Genomic DNA, 16731 nt, shown 5'->3' on the forward strand with positions numbered 1-16731 from the left:
GGACACTCAAAGTCACTTCACAGTGGATACAATAATAAAATATCACAAAAATTTACAACATAAAGTCAAGCATTAAAAGCGATTTTGAACAGGTGAGTTTTGAGTTCTTTCTTGAAGGTGGGGAGGTCAGAGCAGTCACGGAGGGGTTTTGGTAGTGAGTTCCAGAGGGTCGGGGCAGCGATGGAGAAGGCTCTGTCCCCCCAGGTTCGGAGCTTGGTCCTACAGGGCAGGGACAGGAGGTTGGAGCTGGAGGAGCGGAGGGAGCGAGATGGAGTGTGGTGGTGGAGCAGGTCTGTGAGGTAAGGAGGGGCCAGGTTGTGGAGAGCTTTGAATGTGATAAGAAGGATTTTGAAGTGGATGCGCTGAGGGACGGGGAGCCAGTGGAGCTTGTGGAGGACAGGAGTGATGTGTTCATGTGAGCGGGTGTGGGTGAGGAGGCGGGCAGCAGAGTTCTGAATGTACTGTAGTCTGTTGAGGGTTTTGGATGGTGTACCGTAGAGGATGCTATTGCAGTAGTCGATTCTGGATGTAATGAATGCGTGGATGAGAGTTTCAGCGGCACAGAAGGTGAGTGATGGGCGGAGACGGGCTATGTTTTTGAGGTGAAAGAATGCAGTCCGGGTTATGTGCTTGACGTGGGGTTCAAATGAAAGAGTGGGGTCGAGGAGCACACCGAGGTTACGGATGAGTGAGGATGGAGAGAGTGTGGTGTTGTCAAAGTGGAGGGTGAAGTGTTGTGAGGATTTGGCGATGTTGTGTGGACCGATGATGATGAAGTCTGTTTTGTCGCTGTTAAGTTTGAGGAAGTTGTGATTCATCCAGTTTTTGATGTCTGTTAGGCAGTGGGTGAGAGTGGAGTGGATTGTGGGGTTGATGGATGTTGTGGAAATGTAAAGTTGGATGTCGTCAGCGTAGCAGTGAAAACGGAGACCGTGACGACGAATGATGTTGCCGAGGGGGAGGATGTAGAGAATGAAGAGGAGAGGACCAAGCACCGAACCTTGGGGGACTCCCTGCTGCAGGGGGGCTATGGAAGAGGAGGGGGGTGATAGCAGCCAGCTTGAGAGACTGTGGGACAGAACCGGAGGAGAGGGAGGAGTTTTTGATTTGGGTGATCAGTGGAGAGAGTACAGGAAGACAGGCTTTGATGAGAGGAGAGGGAATGGGATCCAGGGAGCATGTAGAATGTTTAATGCCGGAAAAAAGTTTTGTCAGGTGAGCAGGGGAAATGGGTGTGAAGTGAGAGAGCTGTTGAAGGGGCGGAAGAGGATCAGGTGGAGCGGTGTGGGAGGAGGAGAGGTCTATTGAACTGTAAATGGAATCTATTTTGGACTGAAAGAAGGATTGAAATTGATTGCATTTGTCAGTGGTGAAGGAAGATGAGGTGTTGTAGTTGGGTTTTAGGAGTGTGTTTATTGTGGAAAAGAGAACTTTGGGGTTATTGGAGCCGGAGTGGATGAGGTTGGAGTAATATTTGGACCGGGCAGAGTTTAGTGTATCTTTATATTGCTGTATGTAGTCTGTGTAGATTTGGAGATGGACAGTTAAACCAGATTTCTTGTACAGTCTCTCAAGCTGGCGCTTACGGGACTTCATTTGATGGAGCTCAGGGGTGTACCAGGGGGCAGTATGGGTGAAAGAGACGGTTTTAGTTTTGGTGCGGGCCAGTTCGTCAAGACAGGAGGATAGGGTGTTGTTGTAGTGAGAAACAAGTTCAGAAGGGTTTTCAGACAGAGAGGGAGGGGAGGTAGCCAGTTTGGAGGAGAGTAGAACAGAAAGAGCTGGAGAGTCAATGGATTTTATATTTCTGAAAGTTATTGTGCGTTTTGCTTCATGGGCTGTGAGGGGAATTTGTATGTTAAAGGTTATGGCAAGGTGGTCAGATATGCAAAGGTTATGGCTGGAAAGATTGTTTATTGTGGGACCAGTGGAGCAAACCAGATCAAGAATGTGACCGTGAGTGTGAGTGGGGAAATTGACATATTGAGTGATGTTGAAGCATTGAAGAAGGTCCATGAATTCAGCAGCGGGTTTGGAGTTGACATTGTCTATGTGGAAATACATATATAAACATACACAGACATGCACCCACATGTACAAATATGTAGGCTGGAATTGGATATACTAATCAGTTTGATGAGAAAACAACAATTTCAAAATCAATTTCAAGATCAGATGCAAAGGGATGAATATAATGGTATGCTGTGTTTACACAAACCTCTTACTTTAGAAAAACTGTCTACCGACGAGGACGGGATTCAAACCTACATGTACAGAGCACAATTGATTTGCAGTCCATCGCCTGAACCAGCGGTTTACAGTTCTCTATTTTTACACCACAAAAAAAAGAAAAAAATCAGCACCTCCTTGAAGCCGGATTTGAACCAGCGACCTAAGGATTGCAGTTTGGATTTCTACAGTCCTCCGCTCTACCAACTGAGCTATCGAAGGTCAGAGAACAATGTACTGTTGTCAAATCAGACTCTAGCAAAGGGGAAGATTTGACTCAATATGTGTCTGTAGGTTGAGAGGTTGTGGAATTGAGAGGCTATGGACACGCTGAAGTTGGAGCGATACAGATGGAGGTGGACATGCTGAAAATGAAGGTGGATACGCTGAAGTTGTAGAAATACAGATGGAGTTGTACTCATGTACTCCTGAGGGGCGGGTGGGCTGGACAGGAGATCCGGGTTGAACCGCAGGGAGATGCTGGACAGCTGCTCGGTCGTGGCTGGCGTGGCGATCGCCCAGGGCCGCAGCGTTCGCCACGCCGTCCACGCCTCCCGTTCGAATGGGGGCAGGCCGTCCAGCATCGAAGGTGGCAGCATCTGGCAGAGCTTATATATACCCTGGCTGCCTTCCAGGGCCATGGAGTGGCCAAAGAAGGGTTTCCAGGGGGACACACACACAAAAATAAGATAAGAAAAATAAGATCGTGAGAAGCACTGTAGTACACATTTATTTATTATTTCTTGTATGTTCCCCATTTTCCACCATGTGTGTTTCCATCACCCCCCCCCCCCCCCCCCCCCCCCCCCCCACCACCACCACCACCACCACTTGCCCCAATGTACTTTGTACTGTGATTTTATGAGATGATATTTTTGATAATAAAAGTTTAAAACAAAAAAAAAAGGAAGAGGGTGTTGACATTTTCAGTGCAGACCTTGAAGGGAGCCTTGCAGTCTAAAAGGCTACTGGAGGATGCAGGCATCGATCCTGCTACCTCTCACATGCTAAGCGAGCGCTCTACCATTTGAGCTAATCCCCCTCTACTGGATAGGACTCATGGGGGGCGGGGTGGACTGGGACATAATTTGAGAAATGGTGCTGTCCAGCATCGAGGGCGGCAGCTCTATGGCCTATGGTATGGTATGGCATAAAATGGCCTACATTTGAAAATATATTCTCTGCAGAGGAGGAATGTAAGGAGTGGGATTTGAACCCACACCTCCATGTGGAGACCAGAAGCCCCTGTTATGAGGAAGGTGTTTACTTTGAGTCTGGCGCCTTTGACCGCTCAGGCATCCTTTTTTTTGTCTTTTATTATCAAAAATAACATTTTACAAAATAAAAGCACAGTACACGTACAAGAACACATTGGGTTATGTGGGGGGACGTGGGGAAGGGAAGAACACATGAGGGAAATGGGGAGAACATACAAGAAATGTTAAATAAGTATATATATATATATATATATATATATATATATATATATATATATATATATATATATATATATGTATATATGTATATATATATATATATATATATATATATATATATATATATATATTACGGAATAGGGTAGGAGACATGAGGGAATGGGGCAGATGAGGACATAATGAACGAAATTAAGAAGAGAATTAGCATGCAATTTCTGAACCAAGATGGGAGTCTCTGTCCATTGTTCTGAGGGGGGTCAAAAAAGGAGATCGAGTTGTCCTTGGGTATTGATGGTGATGAGGGTGTTGTGGGGAAGCAAAGTCCTGTTGAAGCAGTGGGGAACGACCATGTGGAGGTGTCTGAGGTGGGTGGTGAGGTGGGTGGAGAAAAGAGTCCAAAGGGGGGCGGTGCGCTGTCGGTCAGCCATCCTGACCACCTGCTGCTAGGAGGTCTTGGTGTCCACTGTCAGTATGTAGGCCCTAATCCATTATTTCTCAGAATCAGAATCAGAAGACTTTTATTGCCATAGTCTGTGAACACAGTTCACAAACTAGGAACTTGCTTCGGTGAAAAAGTACAACATAAACACACTGAATAAATACAAATACAAATAAGGGCATGCACAAAGTTAAAAAGATATGCTTGAAAAAATCAAAAGAAATACTTAAAGGGAGAAAATATGTACAATAGCAGCATCAGAACAACAGTGCAAAGTGGCTTATTAAAGTGACCGGTGTTATTAAGTGTCCAGTGTTATTAAGTGTCCAGTTTAGTGCAGATGGCACAAATGACCATACTCATACTTACTTGTTGGGACTGGCACAAAGCACATATAACTAGTACATCATTTGCAGGGTCGTTGAATGTGAGATGTCATTTTACAGCTGCAGCAATAGTACTGTATCCAAGAAGATCGTGAGAAGTACTGTAGTTAACCAATATTCAGCCTTCGGTGAAGCAGCCCTTCAGGCCATCCACATCCCTGCAATCTGCTCAGAGCACAACAAAGTCAAACAGATTGCCAGGAGTGGGACTTAAAGCCACGCCTCAAATGTGCTAGGGCTTTACCTTAAGTCTGACATGTCCCTTGCTTCCAATTAAGAATGAAACGATGTACATGTGTTCCAATGTATTTGGTCACCAGTGGTTATTATGGCTATCTGTTGATCAATTTCAAAAGCTGCATCGCCCAACGTGGGGCTCGAACCCACGACCCTGAGATTAAGAGTCTCATGCTCTACCGACTGAGCTAGCCGGGCACTCTGATAGCAGGAAGACCTGTGTCAGATCACAATAGACGTTTTGCTATAGATTACTTTTGAGATCAGGTTGTACGTGGCTGTTAAGGCTATCAGTTAATCAAGTTCAAAAGGACTTTCGCCCAACTTGGGGCTCGAACCCATAACACTGAGATTATGATGGGAAGAGAGGGCTTTTAGCTGTTTTGCTACACCAAATGGAATACACTCCAAGGAAAAGCAAAACTGGATACGTTAGTGGCAGAGTTGCAATTTAATAATCTGTTAACAAACTGATATATGCAAACTTGAATCTGTTTTTACTGTTTTATATGGACTTGTTTGTTTTGCTTGTTTTTCTGCTTGTATTGTATTTTAAATAGGGCACCCATGAAAAAGAGAGCCCAAGTGCTCTCATTCCCTTGTATGAATAAAGATAAAGAAAGAAGAAAAGAGAGAAAGAGTCTGATGCTCTACTGACTGAGCTAGCCGGGCATGTATCTAGAGTACTGTACCCTGATTCAGCTCAGGTCATATATATAATCAGTAATCAGTGCTTTAGTACAATCCACGTGCTTCTGCAACCATTGACCATCACATCACAGTTCATCTTTTGAATAAACATGTAAAGCTATTTTTGAGAGAACACCAAAGCCTTTCATTTTGGAGATGTAAGAGTGAGCAGTTTATTATCGCACTAATGTGATTTTAATTCAGTGTATGAAATGGCCTACATTTCAAAACATATTCTCCTCAGAAGAGGGATGTCAGGAGTGGGATTCGAACCCACGCCTCCATGTGGAGACCAGAAGCCCCTGTTATGAGGAAGGTGTTCACCTTGAGTCTGGCGCCTTAGACCGCTCGGCCATCCTGACCACCTGCTTCTAGGAGGTCTTGGTGTCCACTGTCAGTATGTAGGCCCTAATCCATTACGTTACGTTAGTGGCAGAGTTGCAATTTCATAATCTGTTGTTATTACTCAATTCTTTTTCTTTTTTTTTATGCAGTTCAGAACATATATAAACACTACACAAAAACACAGTAAGACAGCAGGCACTTTCAAACGAAGAGAGAAGGAAAAATATATATACATAGATACACATATATACATATATAAACATACACAGACATGCACCCACATGTACAAATATGTAGGCTGGAATTGGATATACTGATCAGTTTGATGAGAAAACAACAATTTCAAAATCAATTTCAAGATCAGATACAAAGGGATGAATATAGTGGCATGCTGTGTTTACACAAACCTCTTACTTTAGAAAAACTGTCTACCAACGAGGACGGGATTCAAACCTACATGTACAGAGCACAATTGATTTGCAGTCCATCGCCTGAACCAGCGGTTTACAGTTCTCTATTTTTGCACCACAAAAAAAGCAAAAAAAAGAAGCACCTCATTCAAGCCGGATTTGAAGCAGCGACCTAAGAATTTCAGTTTGGAATTCTACAGTCCTTCACTCTATCGAGCTATCGAAGGTCAGAGAACAATGTACTGTTGTCAAATCAGACTCTAGCAAAGGGGAAGATTTGACTCAATATGTGTCTTTAGGTTGAGAAGTTGTGGAATTGAGAGGCTATGGACATGCTGAAGTTGTAGAAATACAGATGGAGTTGGACATGCTGAAGATGGAGAGATACAGAGAGAGGTGCACATGTTGAAGATGGAGGTGGACACGCTGTAAGTGAAGGAGGACATACTGAAGTTGGAGAGATACAGACGGAGGTGGACAAGCTATAGATGGAGAAATACAGTTACAGATTTCATGTCCATGTTATGACCCAGGCTGCAGAGTTCTGAAGGAGCTGCAGTTTCTGGGATTTATTGGGGGGACCAAGGAGAAGAGAGTTACAGTAATCAATGTGGGAAGTTACAAGGCTGTGGTCTAGAATGGCAGTGGTGTGAGGAGTGGAAATATGCAGACCGGGTGACAGTGGTCACCGGAAAGGAAAAGTGTACTGTCGAGGATGACACCCAGACTCTTGACCTTAGGGGAAGGATGGACAGTTGAGTTGTTGATGTTGATTGAAAAGCTGTTAGATTTGGAGAGTGTGGATGGGGTGTCTACTAGGAGGACTTCTGTTTTGGAACTGTTTAGCATGAGAAAGTTAGTGGAGAACCGTGTGTTGATTTCCTGTAGGCAGAGGATAAGGGAGGATGGTGGGAGTGATGACGAGGGCCTGGAGGAAAGGAAGAGCTGGGTGTCATCCGCGTAACACTGAAAGTGAATGTTGTGCTTGCGGAAGATGAAACCAAGAGGTTTCGATATAGATGATAAAAAGGAGGGGCCCCAGGACAGAGCCCTGTGGAACCCCAGCAGATAAAGGGAAGGTGTTGGATGTGTGTGATTTTAAATTAATGTACTGTGTGCGGTTGGTGAGGTATGAGGTGAACCAAGTGAGTGGGATATCAGTGATACCGATGGAGGATAGTCTATGGAGGAGAAGGCTGTGGGAGATGGTGTCGAAGGCTGCGGTTAGATCGAGGAGGATGAGGATGGAGAGTAAACCGGTATCAGCTGCCATGAGGAGGTCATTTTTGATTTTCATGAGTGCGGTTTCTGTGCTGTGGAGGGGTCGGAAGCCTGATTGAAACTGTTCATAGAGATTGTTATTATTGAGGTGGACATGTAGTTGAGAGGCAACGGTTTCTTCAAGGAATTTGGAGATGAAAGGTAAGTTTAAAATGGGATGGAGGTTGTTGAAATCATTGGGGTCTAAACCAGGTTTTTTAAGAACTGGAGTGACTGTGGCCCTCTCCAAGTGGCGGAGCAGTTTTGAAGGGTTCATTGCCTCATTACAGAGCTGGTCGCCGCATATTATGCAGAGCGGGCTTGGTCTGTGGGAATCACCTGTCACGATAGATCCATAGTTCAAGTAGAACTCCTGGTATTGTCTGTTAAAAGCTTTATTTTACTTGGAAGGATGGAGAGATACAGACAGAGGTGGACAGTGCAGTGGATTTAGACATGGGAAATCCACATATCCTCCAATCCTCTCACCACAGTGCAGACCTTGAAGGGAGCCTCCCAATCTAAAATACGACTGGAGGATGCGGGCATTGATCCCACTACCTCTCGCATGCGAAGCAAGCGCTCTACCATTTGAGCTAATCCCCCTTTCTTTACCAGCTGTCAGTGAGTCTAAAGCAAGGGTGTCAAACTCATTTTCACTGGGGGCCACATCAGCAAAATGGCCGCCATCAAGGGCCAGATGTGACTGTGCGGCAGTGTAAATGTCACTAAATGTTACTGAATGTTATGTAAAATAAACGTACTTACTTTTTAACTTGTTTTTTTACCGGTTTTTGTGATAAACTGACATGGCATTTGGTCCCCGGGCCTTGAGTTTGACACATGTGGTCTAAAGGCTTCATCTGAGATGTTTAGTGGGTACTCCTCGTGCTATCTTCAAAAAATAACTGCTGCTGTGAAGTTGAGAGACTGTGGGCAAGGAAACAACACAGACCAGGAACTGATGTTAGCCATTAGCTAGGTGCTAACTTCCTGAGAGTTAATTTACTTAAGTTTAAGAAAAGTGCTTGGGACTATCGTGATCCTATCGTGATGAGGATCCTATCGTGATGAGGAAACTGTTATCTGTCCTCTTGTAGAATTTGTCAAAGCTTCAGCCGTGGCCTATGTACCTCTGGCTGCACACGTTGAAAATGGAGGAGGACATGCTGAAGATGGAGGTGGACATGATGTAGATGGAGAGATACATATAAAGATTTAATGTAATATGAATTGCACTTTTTGAAAGTCACACAAAGGCCATCGAGATTTTAACTGGAGACCTCATCATCTGCTGTCAAATGTTCTACCATTGAGCTATACCCCCACAATCTATGTTTGTAAACTTGGCAGTGGACAGAAATGGCCATTTAGATGATGATTTGGTGAGATTTTTGGAAGAGGGTGTTGACATTTTATAAGAATAAACTGCTCACTCTTACATCTCCAAAACGAAAGGCTTTGGTGTTCTCTCAAAAATAGCTTTATGTGTTTATTCAAAAGATAAACTGTGATGTGATGGTCAATGGTTGCAGAAGCACGTGGATTGTACTAAAGCACTGATTACTGATTATATATATGACCTGAGCTGAATCAGGGTACAGTACTCTAGATACATGCCCGGCTAGCTCAGTCAGTAGAGCATCAGACTCTTTCTCTCTTTTCTTCTTTCTTTATCTTTATTCATACAAGGGAATGAGAGCACTTGGGCTCTCTTTTTCATGGGTGCCCTATTTAAAATACAATACAAGCAGAAAAAACAAGCAAAACAAACAAGTCCATATAAAACAGTAAAAACAGATTCAAGTTTGCATATATCAGTTTGTTAACAGATTATTAAATTGCAACTCTGCCACTAACATATCCAGTTTTGCTTTTCCTTGGAGTGTATTCCATTTTGGTGTAGCAGCTAAACAGCTAAAAGCCCTCTCTTCCCATCATAATCTCAGTGTTATGGGTTCGAGCCCCAAATTGGGCGAGAGTCCTTTAGATTAACTGATAGCCATAACAGCCACGTACAACCTGATCTCAAAAGTCATCTATAGCACTACGTCTATTGGGATCTGACACAGGTCTTCCCATGATCAGAGTGCCCGGCTAGCTCAGTTGGTAGAGCATGAGACTCTTAATCTCAGGGTCGTGGGTTCAAGCCCCACGTTGGGCGATGCAGATTTTGAAATTGATCAACTGATAGCCATAATAACCACTGGTGACCAAATACATTGGAACACATGTACATCGTTTCATCCTTAGTTGGAAGCAAGGGACATGTCAGACTTAAGGTAAAGCCCTAGCACATATGAGGCATGGCTTTAAGTCCCACTCCTGGCAATCTGTTCAACTTTTGTTGTTGCTCTGAGCAGATTGCAGGGATGTGGATGGCCTGAAGGGCTGCTTCATCGAAGGCTGAATATTGGTTAACTACAGTACTTCTCACGATCTTCTTGGATACACTACTATTGCTGCAGCTGTAAAATGACATCTCACATTCAAAGACCTTGCAAATGATGTACTAGTTATATGTGCTTTGTGCGAGTCCAACAAGTAAGTATGAGTATGGTCATTTGTGCCATCAGAAATAATGGATTAGGGCCTACATACTGACAGTGGACACCAAGACCTCCTAGCAACAGGTGGTCAGGATGGCCGAGTGGTCTAAGGCGCCAGACTCAAGGTGAACACCTTCCTCATAACAGGGGCTTCTGGTCTCCACATGGAGGCGTGGGTTCAAATCCCACTCCTGACATTCCTCTTCTGCAGAGAATATATTTTGAAATGTAGGCCATTTTATACCATACCATAGGCCATAGAGCTGCCGCCCTCGATGCTGGACAGCCTGCCCCCATTTGAACGGGAGGTGTGGGCGGCGTGGTGGGTGCTGAGGCCCTTGGCGATCACCGCGCCGGCCACGGCAGGGCAGCTGTCCAGCATCCCCCTGCAGTTCAACCCGGACCTCCTGTCGAGCCCGTCCGCCCCTCGGGAGTGCATGAGGAGTGAGAACTTTGAGAGAGCGGGGTTCGTCCGGGTCGGCGACCTGCTGGGCGCCACCGGCGACTTTGACATGAAGGCCGCCTGGGGGCGCTTCAGGGGCGCTTCGCGGCCGCCAACCTAACCTGCCGACGGACCCCGGTCTCTAACATGGCCCTCCGTTTCGCCATCGGAGTCAAATGGGGGTCCTTCCTTGGGGAAGGTGCTCCACTCCGTGGTGCGCCGGCCCTCGGGGGGAGTACCCCCGGGCCGGGGATGGGACACGGGAAATCCGCATATCTTCCAATCCTCTCACCACAGTCCAGATCTGATAGTTCAGAACCATGAACACACTGGGCAAACATATTCCTGTTTGTGTAACGTAACGTCCAGTGAGAGAGTAACATCTATTAAAACAACGTAAAACTGAGCCACAGACGAGGTGGACGAGTGGTTAAGGTGATGGACTTCTAATCCATTGTGCTCTGCACGCGTGGATTTGAATCCTATCCTTGTCGAAGGACAGTTTTAATGAAGTATAAGGTGGAAATACAGCATATAAAGTATAACTAGCACTGAAGCTAATGGCTAACAACATATCCTGGTTTGTGTTGTTTCTTTGCCCATAGCCTCTCAATTCCACAACCTCTAAACCTACAAACACATCTTGAGTTAAATCTGCCCCTTTGCTAGAGTCCGATTTGACAACAATACATTATTCTCTGACCTTCGATAGCTCAGTTGATAGAGACCAGAAGCCCCTGTTATGAGGAAGGTGTTCACCTTGAGTCTGGCGCCTTAGACCGCTCGGCCATCCTGACCACCTGCTGCTAGGAGGTCTTGGTGTCCACTGTCAGTATGTAGGCCCTAATCCATTACGTTACGTTAGTAGCAGAGTTGCAATTTAATAATCTGTTAAAATTATTCAATTCTTTTTTCTTTTTTTTTATGCAGTTCAGAACATATATAAACACTACACAAAAACACAGTAAGACAGCAGGCACTTTCAAACGAAGAGAGAAGGAAAAATATATATACATAGATACACATATATACATGTATATACATAATAATAATAATAATAAATTTTATTTATATAGCGCTTTTCAGGACACTCAAAGTCACTTCACAGTGGATATAATAATAAAATATCACAAAAATTTACAACATAAAGTCAAGCATTAAAAGCGATTTTGAACAGGTGAGTTTTGAGTTCTTTCTTGAAGGTGGGGAGGTCAGAGCAGTCACGGAGGGGTTTTGGTAGTGAGTTCCAGAGGGTCGGGGCAGCGATGGAGAAGGCTCTGTCCCCCCAGGTTCGGAGCTTGGTCCTACAGGGCAGGGACAGGAGGTTGGAGCTGGAGGAGCGGAGGGAGCGAGATGGAGTGTGGTGGTGGAGCAGGTCTGTGAGGTAAGGAGGGGCCAGGTTGTGGAGAGCTTTGAATGTGATAAGAAGGATTTTGAAGTGGATGCGCTGAGGGACGGGGAGCCAGTGGAGCTTGTGGAGGACAGGAGTGATGTGTTCATGTGAGCGGGTGTGGGTGAGGAGGTGGGCAGCAGAGTTCTGAATGTACTGTAGTCTGTTGAGGGTTTTGGATGGTGTACCGTAGAGGATGCTATTGCAGTAGTCGATTCTGGATGTAATGAATGCGTGGATGAGAGTTTCAGCGGCACAGAAGGTGAGTGATGGGCGGAGACGGGCTATGTTTTTGAGGTGAAAGAATGCAGTCCGGGTTATGTGCTTGACGTGGGGTTCAAATGAAAGAGTGGGGTCGAGGAGCACACCGAGGTTACGGATGAGTGAGGATGGAGAGAGTGTGGTGTTGTCAAAGTGGAGGGTGAAGTGTTGTGAGGATTTGGCGATGTTGTGTGGACCGATGATGATGAAGTCTGTTTTGTCGCTGTTAAGTTTGAGGAAGTTGTGATTCATCCAGTTTTTAATGTCTGTTAGGCAGTGGGTGAGAGTGGAGTGGATTGTGGGGTTGATGGATGTTGTGGAAATGTAAAGTTGGATGTCGTCAGCGTAGCAGTGAAAACGGAGACCGTGACGACGAATGATGTTGCCGAGGGGGAGGATGTAGAGAATGAAGAGGAGAGGACTAAGCACCGAACCTTGGGGGACTCCCTGCTGCAGGGGGGCTATGGAAGAGGAGGGGGGTGATAGCAGCCAGCTTGAGAGACTGTGGGACAGAACCGGAGGAGAGGGAGGAGTTTTTGATTTGGGTGATCAGTGGAGAGAGTACAGGAAGACAGGCTTTGATGAGAGGAGAGGGAATGGGATCCAGGGAGCATGTAGAATGTTTAATGCCGGAAAAAAGTTTTGTCAGGTGAGCAGGGGAAATGGGTGTGAAGTGAGAGAGCTGTTGAAGGGGCGGAAGAGGATCAGGTGGAGCGGTGTGGGAGGAGGAGAGGTCTATTGAACTGTAAATGGAATCTATTTTGGACTGAAAGAAGGATTGAAATTGATTGCATTTGTCAGTGGTGAAGGAAGATGAGGTGTTGTAGTTGGGTTTTAGGAGTGTGTTTATTGCGGAAAAGAGAACTTTGGGGTTATTGGAGCCGGAGTGGATGAGGTTGGAGTAATATTTGGACCGGGCAGAGTTTAGTGTATCTTTATATTGCTGTATGTAGTCTTTGGAGATGGACAGTTAAACCAGATTTCTTGTACAGTCTCTCAAGCTGGCGCTTACGGGACTTCATTTGATGGAGCTCAGGGGTGTACCAGAGGGCAGTATGGGTGAAAGAGACGGTTTTAGTTTTGGTGCGGGCCAGTTCGTCAAGACAGGAGGATAGGGTGTTGTTGTAGTGAGAAACAAGTTCAGAAGGGTTTTCAGACAGAGAGGGAGGGGAGGTAGCCAGTTTGGAGGAGAGTAGAACAGAAAGAGCTGGAGAGTCAATGGATTTTATATTTCTGAAAGTTATTGTGCGTTTTGCTTTATGGGCTGTGAGGGGAATTTGTATGTTAAAGGTTATGGCAAGGTGGTCAGATATGCAAAGGTTATGGCTGGAAAGATTGTTTATTGTGGGACCAGTGGAGCAAACCAGATCAAGAATGTGACCGTGAGTGTGAGTGGGGAAATTGACATATTGAGTGATGTTGAAGCATTGAAGAAGGTTTATGAATTCAGCAGCGGGTTTGGAGTTGACATTGTCTATGTGGAAATACATATATAAACATACACAGACATGCACCCACATGTACAAATATGTAGGCTGGAATTGGATATACTAATCAGTTTGATGAGAAAACAACAATTTCAAAATCAATTTCAAGATCAGATGCAAAGGGATGATAATAATGGTATGCTGTGTTTACACAAACCTCTTACTTTAGAAAAACTGTCTACCGACGAGGACGGGATTCAAACCTACATGTACAGAGCACAATTGATTTGCAGTCCATCGCCTGAACCAGCGGTTTACAGTTCTCTATTTTTACACCACAAAAAAAAGAAAAAAATCAGCACCTCCTTGAAGCCGGATTTGAACCAGCGACCTAAGGATTGCAGTTTGGATTTCTACAGTCCTCCGCTCTACCAACTGAGCTATCGAAGGTCAGAGAACAATGTACTGTTGTCAAATCAGACTCTAGCAAAGGGGAAGATTTGACTCAATATAGGTAGGTTGAGAGGTTGTGGAATTGAGAGGCTATGGACACGCTGAAGTTGGAGCGATACAGATGGAGGTGGACATGCTGAAAATGAAGGTGGATACGCTGAAGTTGTAGAAATACAGATGGAGTTGTACTCATGTACTCCTGAGGGGCGGGTGGGCTGGACAGGAGATCCGGGTTGAACCGCAGGGAGATGCTGGACAGCTGCTCGGTCGTGGCTGGCGTGGCGATCGCCCAGGGCCGCAGCGTTCGCCACGCCGTCCACGCCTCCCGTTCGAATGGGGGCAGGCCGTCCAGCATCGAAGGTGGCAGCATCTGGCAGAGCTTATATATACCCTGGCTGCCTTCCAGGGCCATGGAGTGGCCAAAGAAGGGTTTCCAGGGGGCGTGACAGAGGAGGGTCCCAGAACTTGCGGACCAATTTTAGTCTTAGGGCGTTCTTTTTTTTGACTAGGTCCACAGGTCCCAGACCCCCGCTGTCGTCGCCCCCCCACGCAGGTATCGTGGGCCACGAGCGTCCTCTCCCCCCTCCAAATGAAGCGGCCGACGGTCCCTCTCAGTCTGTTTGCGACGTCGCCCGGCAGGTGGAGCACTGTCAGCGTGTGCACCAGCGTGGACATGCAGAGGGCGTTGACGACCAGCACCTTCCCTTTTACAGTGAGCGCCCTGAGGTTCCAGAGCGAGATGGTCTGCCCGATCTTCAGTAGGGCACAGACCACCTCGTCTTTCCCCATCAGGATGCCCAGCACTTTGTACTGGTCGTCCGCTCTCCGCATGTCCACGCTGAGGCATGCCGGGGCTTAAAGTGCATAGCCAGGTACTTAAAGTGCATAGTTTTGTACCATTTGTGGATCCCCTGTGGTCATCGTAGGAGATCCCAGATGAAGCCTTTAGAACAACTGACAATTTGTAAAGGAAGGGGGATTAACTCAAATGGTAGAGCATTTGATTAGTATGTGAGAGGTAGTCATATCGATGCCCGCATCCTCTCATTGTTTTAGACTGCAATGCTCTCTTCAAGGTCTGGACTGTGGTGAGAGGATTGGAGGATATGCGGATTTCCCATGTCTAAATCCACTCCACTGTCCATCTCTGTCTGTATCTCTCCATCCTCGCGGTATCCACCTCCATCTGTATCTTCTGTATCTATCTTCAGTGTTCCCATCTCCAACTTTTGTCTTTCTTAAAACACAGAATACAACATTGATATTTGAAGAAAAGCTAAGCTTATTTTTCTTGTGGGGCAAATAAAGAGAACCTTAAACACAGTGGTCAAAGTGATGATTCCTCTTCATGTATCTAACATCCAGTGAGAGAGTTTCTATTAAAACGGCCTAAATAGAAATCACAGGATAAGTTTTAACCTTGGACTTTTGGTACTTGCTTTGCACTTGCTTTGCATGCGAGAGGTAGTGGGATCAATGCCCGCATCCTCCTGTTATGTTTTAGACTGCGAGGCTTCCTTCAAGGTCTGCACTGTGGTGAGAGGATTGGAGGATATGCAGATTTCCCATGTCTAAATCCACTGCACTGTCCACTTCTGTCTGTATCTCTCCATCCTCAGGCATATTTTTCTTGTGGGGCAAATAAAGAGAACCTTAAACACAGCGGGCAAAAGGATGATTCCTCTTCACGTATTTAACATCCAGTGAGAGAGTTTCTATTAAAACGGCCTAAAGAAAAATCACAGACAAGGTGGCTGAGTGGTTAAGGGGATGGACGGAGGCTAATTAGCTATGTGCTAACTAGCTATGTGCTAATTCAAATCCATAACACGTTTGTTTTAAGTCCCAAAAGTCCAAAGTTATATATCTTAAGCATGTCCTCCTCCACCTTCAGTGTGGCCTTCTCCACCTCTTTTTTTGTCAGTATGCCCCTCTATTTCAATACAAAGAAAATGGTAAAATGAAACTCAAGAGAATAATATAATTATTTTTTTTAATTTTTTTTTTTTTGTGTGTGTGTGTGTTACTTGGCTGTTACTGAGGGGAATTAGACACATCTCTGAAATAAATTTGTTTTATTTATGTTTTCATTTTGATGTTCTTAACTGTAGTAACATCTATGGTGTTACGGGTCGATTTTGACCCATATATATTTATACTGAGAAGGAGGCAAAAAAGTTTTGTTTTTTTTTAACAATAAAACTTTAAACACAAAATCAAAATCAGAACATGTCATAGAAAAAAAAATATAGATTTGCAAGGTCAAATAATCAACAAAACAATCAAGCAAATCAAAGCAATTGAAATCAGTTTCTAGTTTGTGTATGCAAGAACTTGTGTATTTGTGTGTGTTCAGATGTATGTGTGGCAAAATGTGACACTTTTAGTGTGTTCTTTGCAGAGATATTTATTGCAGGTGAAGCACGATGTACTTGTCGTTCTGTCCTTACTGCTTGGGCAGACCTGACACCTCTTCCTTTTAGAGTCAGGTGGCCTGAGTGGGGTTGTGGCTGGTATTGAGGCAGGGCTGGCTGAGGAGGATGCTGGTATGCATGGTCTTTGGCGTGGACGGAGTGCTAGAAGAGCGCTGCAGCTGTCTGACCAAGGCTGCAGCCTCTGGATCTTGGGGCACCCACTGTCTTCGCTCAATGTGCGCCTTGACAAGGGAATTTCCCAGCTCCTCAAGAAAAATTTTCCGCTTGTATTTTTTGGTTGAGTTCCAACCTTGGTCGATGTGGGTCCACAACACAAATGCATTATATGCAGACACATCAACC

At 45.2% G+C, this 16731-nt stretch overlaps 2 protein-coding genes and 6 non-coding genes across 8 annotated transcripts; 2 read left to right on the forward strand and 6 right to left on the reverse strand.

Moving 5' to 3' along the window:
- Positions 1–77: 77 nt before the first annotated feature.
- On the reverse strand, positions 78–2870 carry LOC117375680 (uncharacterized; the record flags this gene model as incomplete). Its single annotated transcript, XM_055223997.1, has 3 exons — positions 2648–2870; positions 1587–1781; positions 78–1027 (listed from the first exon to the last, which is right to left on the reverse strand). Coding segments are annotated over exons 1-3 (1368 nt in total), but the record flags the coding sequence as incomplete, so codon positions are not given.
- trnay-gua (transfer RNA tyrosine (anticodon GUA)) lies at positions 2365–2451 on the reverse strand. The gene is given in 2 exon segments: positions 2365–2400; positions 2415–2451. It is a non-coding gene; the product is annotated as a tRNA-Tyr (tRNA).
- Positions 2871–4852: 1982 nt separating the features above from the next.
- On the reverse strand, positions 4853–4925 carry trnak-cuu (transfer RNA lysine (anticodon CUU)). Its single transcript has one exon. It is a non-coding gene; the product is annotated as a tRNA-Lys (tRNA).
- A 744-nt stretch (positions 4926–5669) lies between these two features.
- On the reverse strand, positions 5670–5779 carry trnal-caa (transfer RNA leucine (anticodon CAA)). The gene is made up of 2 exons: positions 5742–5779; positions 5670–5715 (listed from the first exon to the last, which is right to left on the reverse strand). It is a non-coding gene; the product is annotated as a tRNA-Leu (tRNA).
- A 3744-nt stretch (positions 5780–9523) lies between these two features.
- Positions 9524–9596, forward strand: trnak-cuu (transfer RNA lysine (anticodon CUU)). Its single transcript has one exon. It is a non-coding gene; the product is annotated as a tRNA-Lys (tRNA).
- A 472-nt stretch (positions 9597–10068) lies between these two features.
- On the forward strand, positions 10069–10178 carry trnal-caa (transfer RNA leucine (anticodon CAA)). The gene is made up of 2 exons: positions 10069–10106; positions 10133–10178. It is a non-coding gene; the product is annotated as a tRNA-Leu (tRNA).
- Positions 10179–11585: 1407 nt separating this feature from the next.
- Positions 11586–14785, reverse strand: LOC117375685 (uncharacterized; the record flags this gene model as incomplete). Its single annotated transcript, XM_033971998.1, has 4 exons — positions 14481–14785; positions 14144–14418; positions 13087–13281; positions 11586–12535 (listed from the first exon to the last, which is right to left on the reverse strand). Coding segments are annotated over exons 1-4 (1725 nt in total), but the record flags the coding sequence as incomplete, so codon positions are not given.
- Positions 13865–13951, reverse strand: trnay-gua (transfer RNA tyrosine (anticodon GUA)). Its single transcript is given in 2 exon segments — positions 13865–13900; positions 13915–13951. It is a non-coding gene; the product is annotated as a tRNA-Tyr (tRNA).
- Positions 14786–16731: the final 1946 nt, after the last annotated feature.

This window comes from Periophthalmus magnuspinnatus, chromosome 9 (assembly GCF_009829125.3).
Source record: "Periophthalmus magnuspinnatus isolate fPerMag1 chromosome 9, fPerMag1.2.pri, whole genome shotgun sequence".
NCBI lineage: Eukaryota > Metazoa > Chordata > Actinopteri > Gobiiformes > Gobiidae > Periophthalmus > Periophthalmus magnuspinnatus.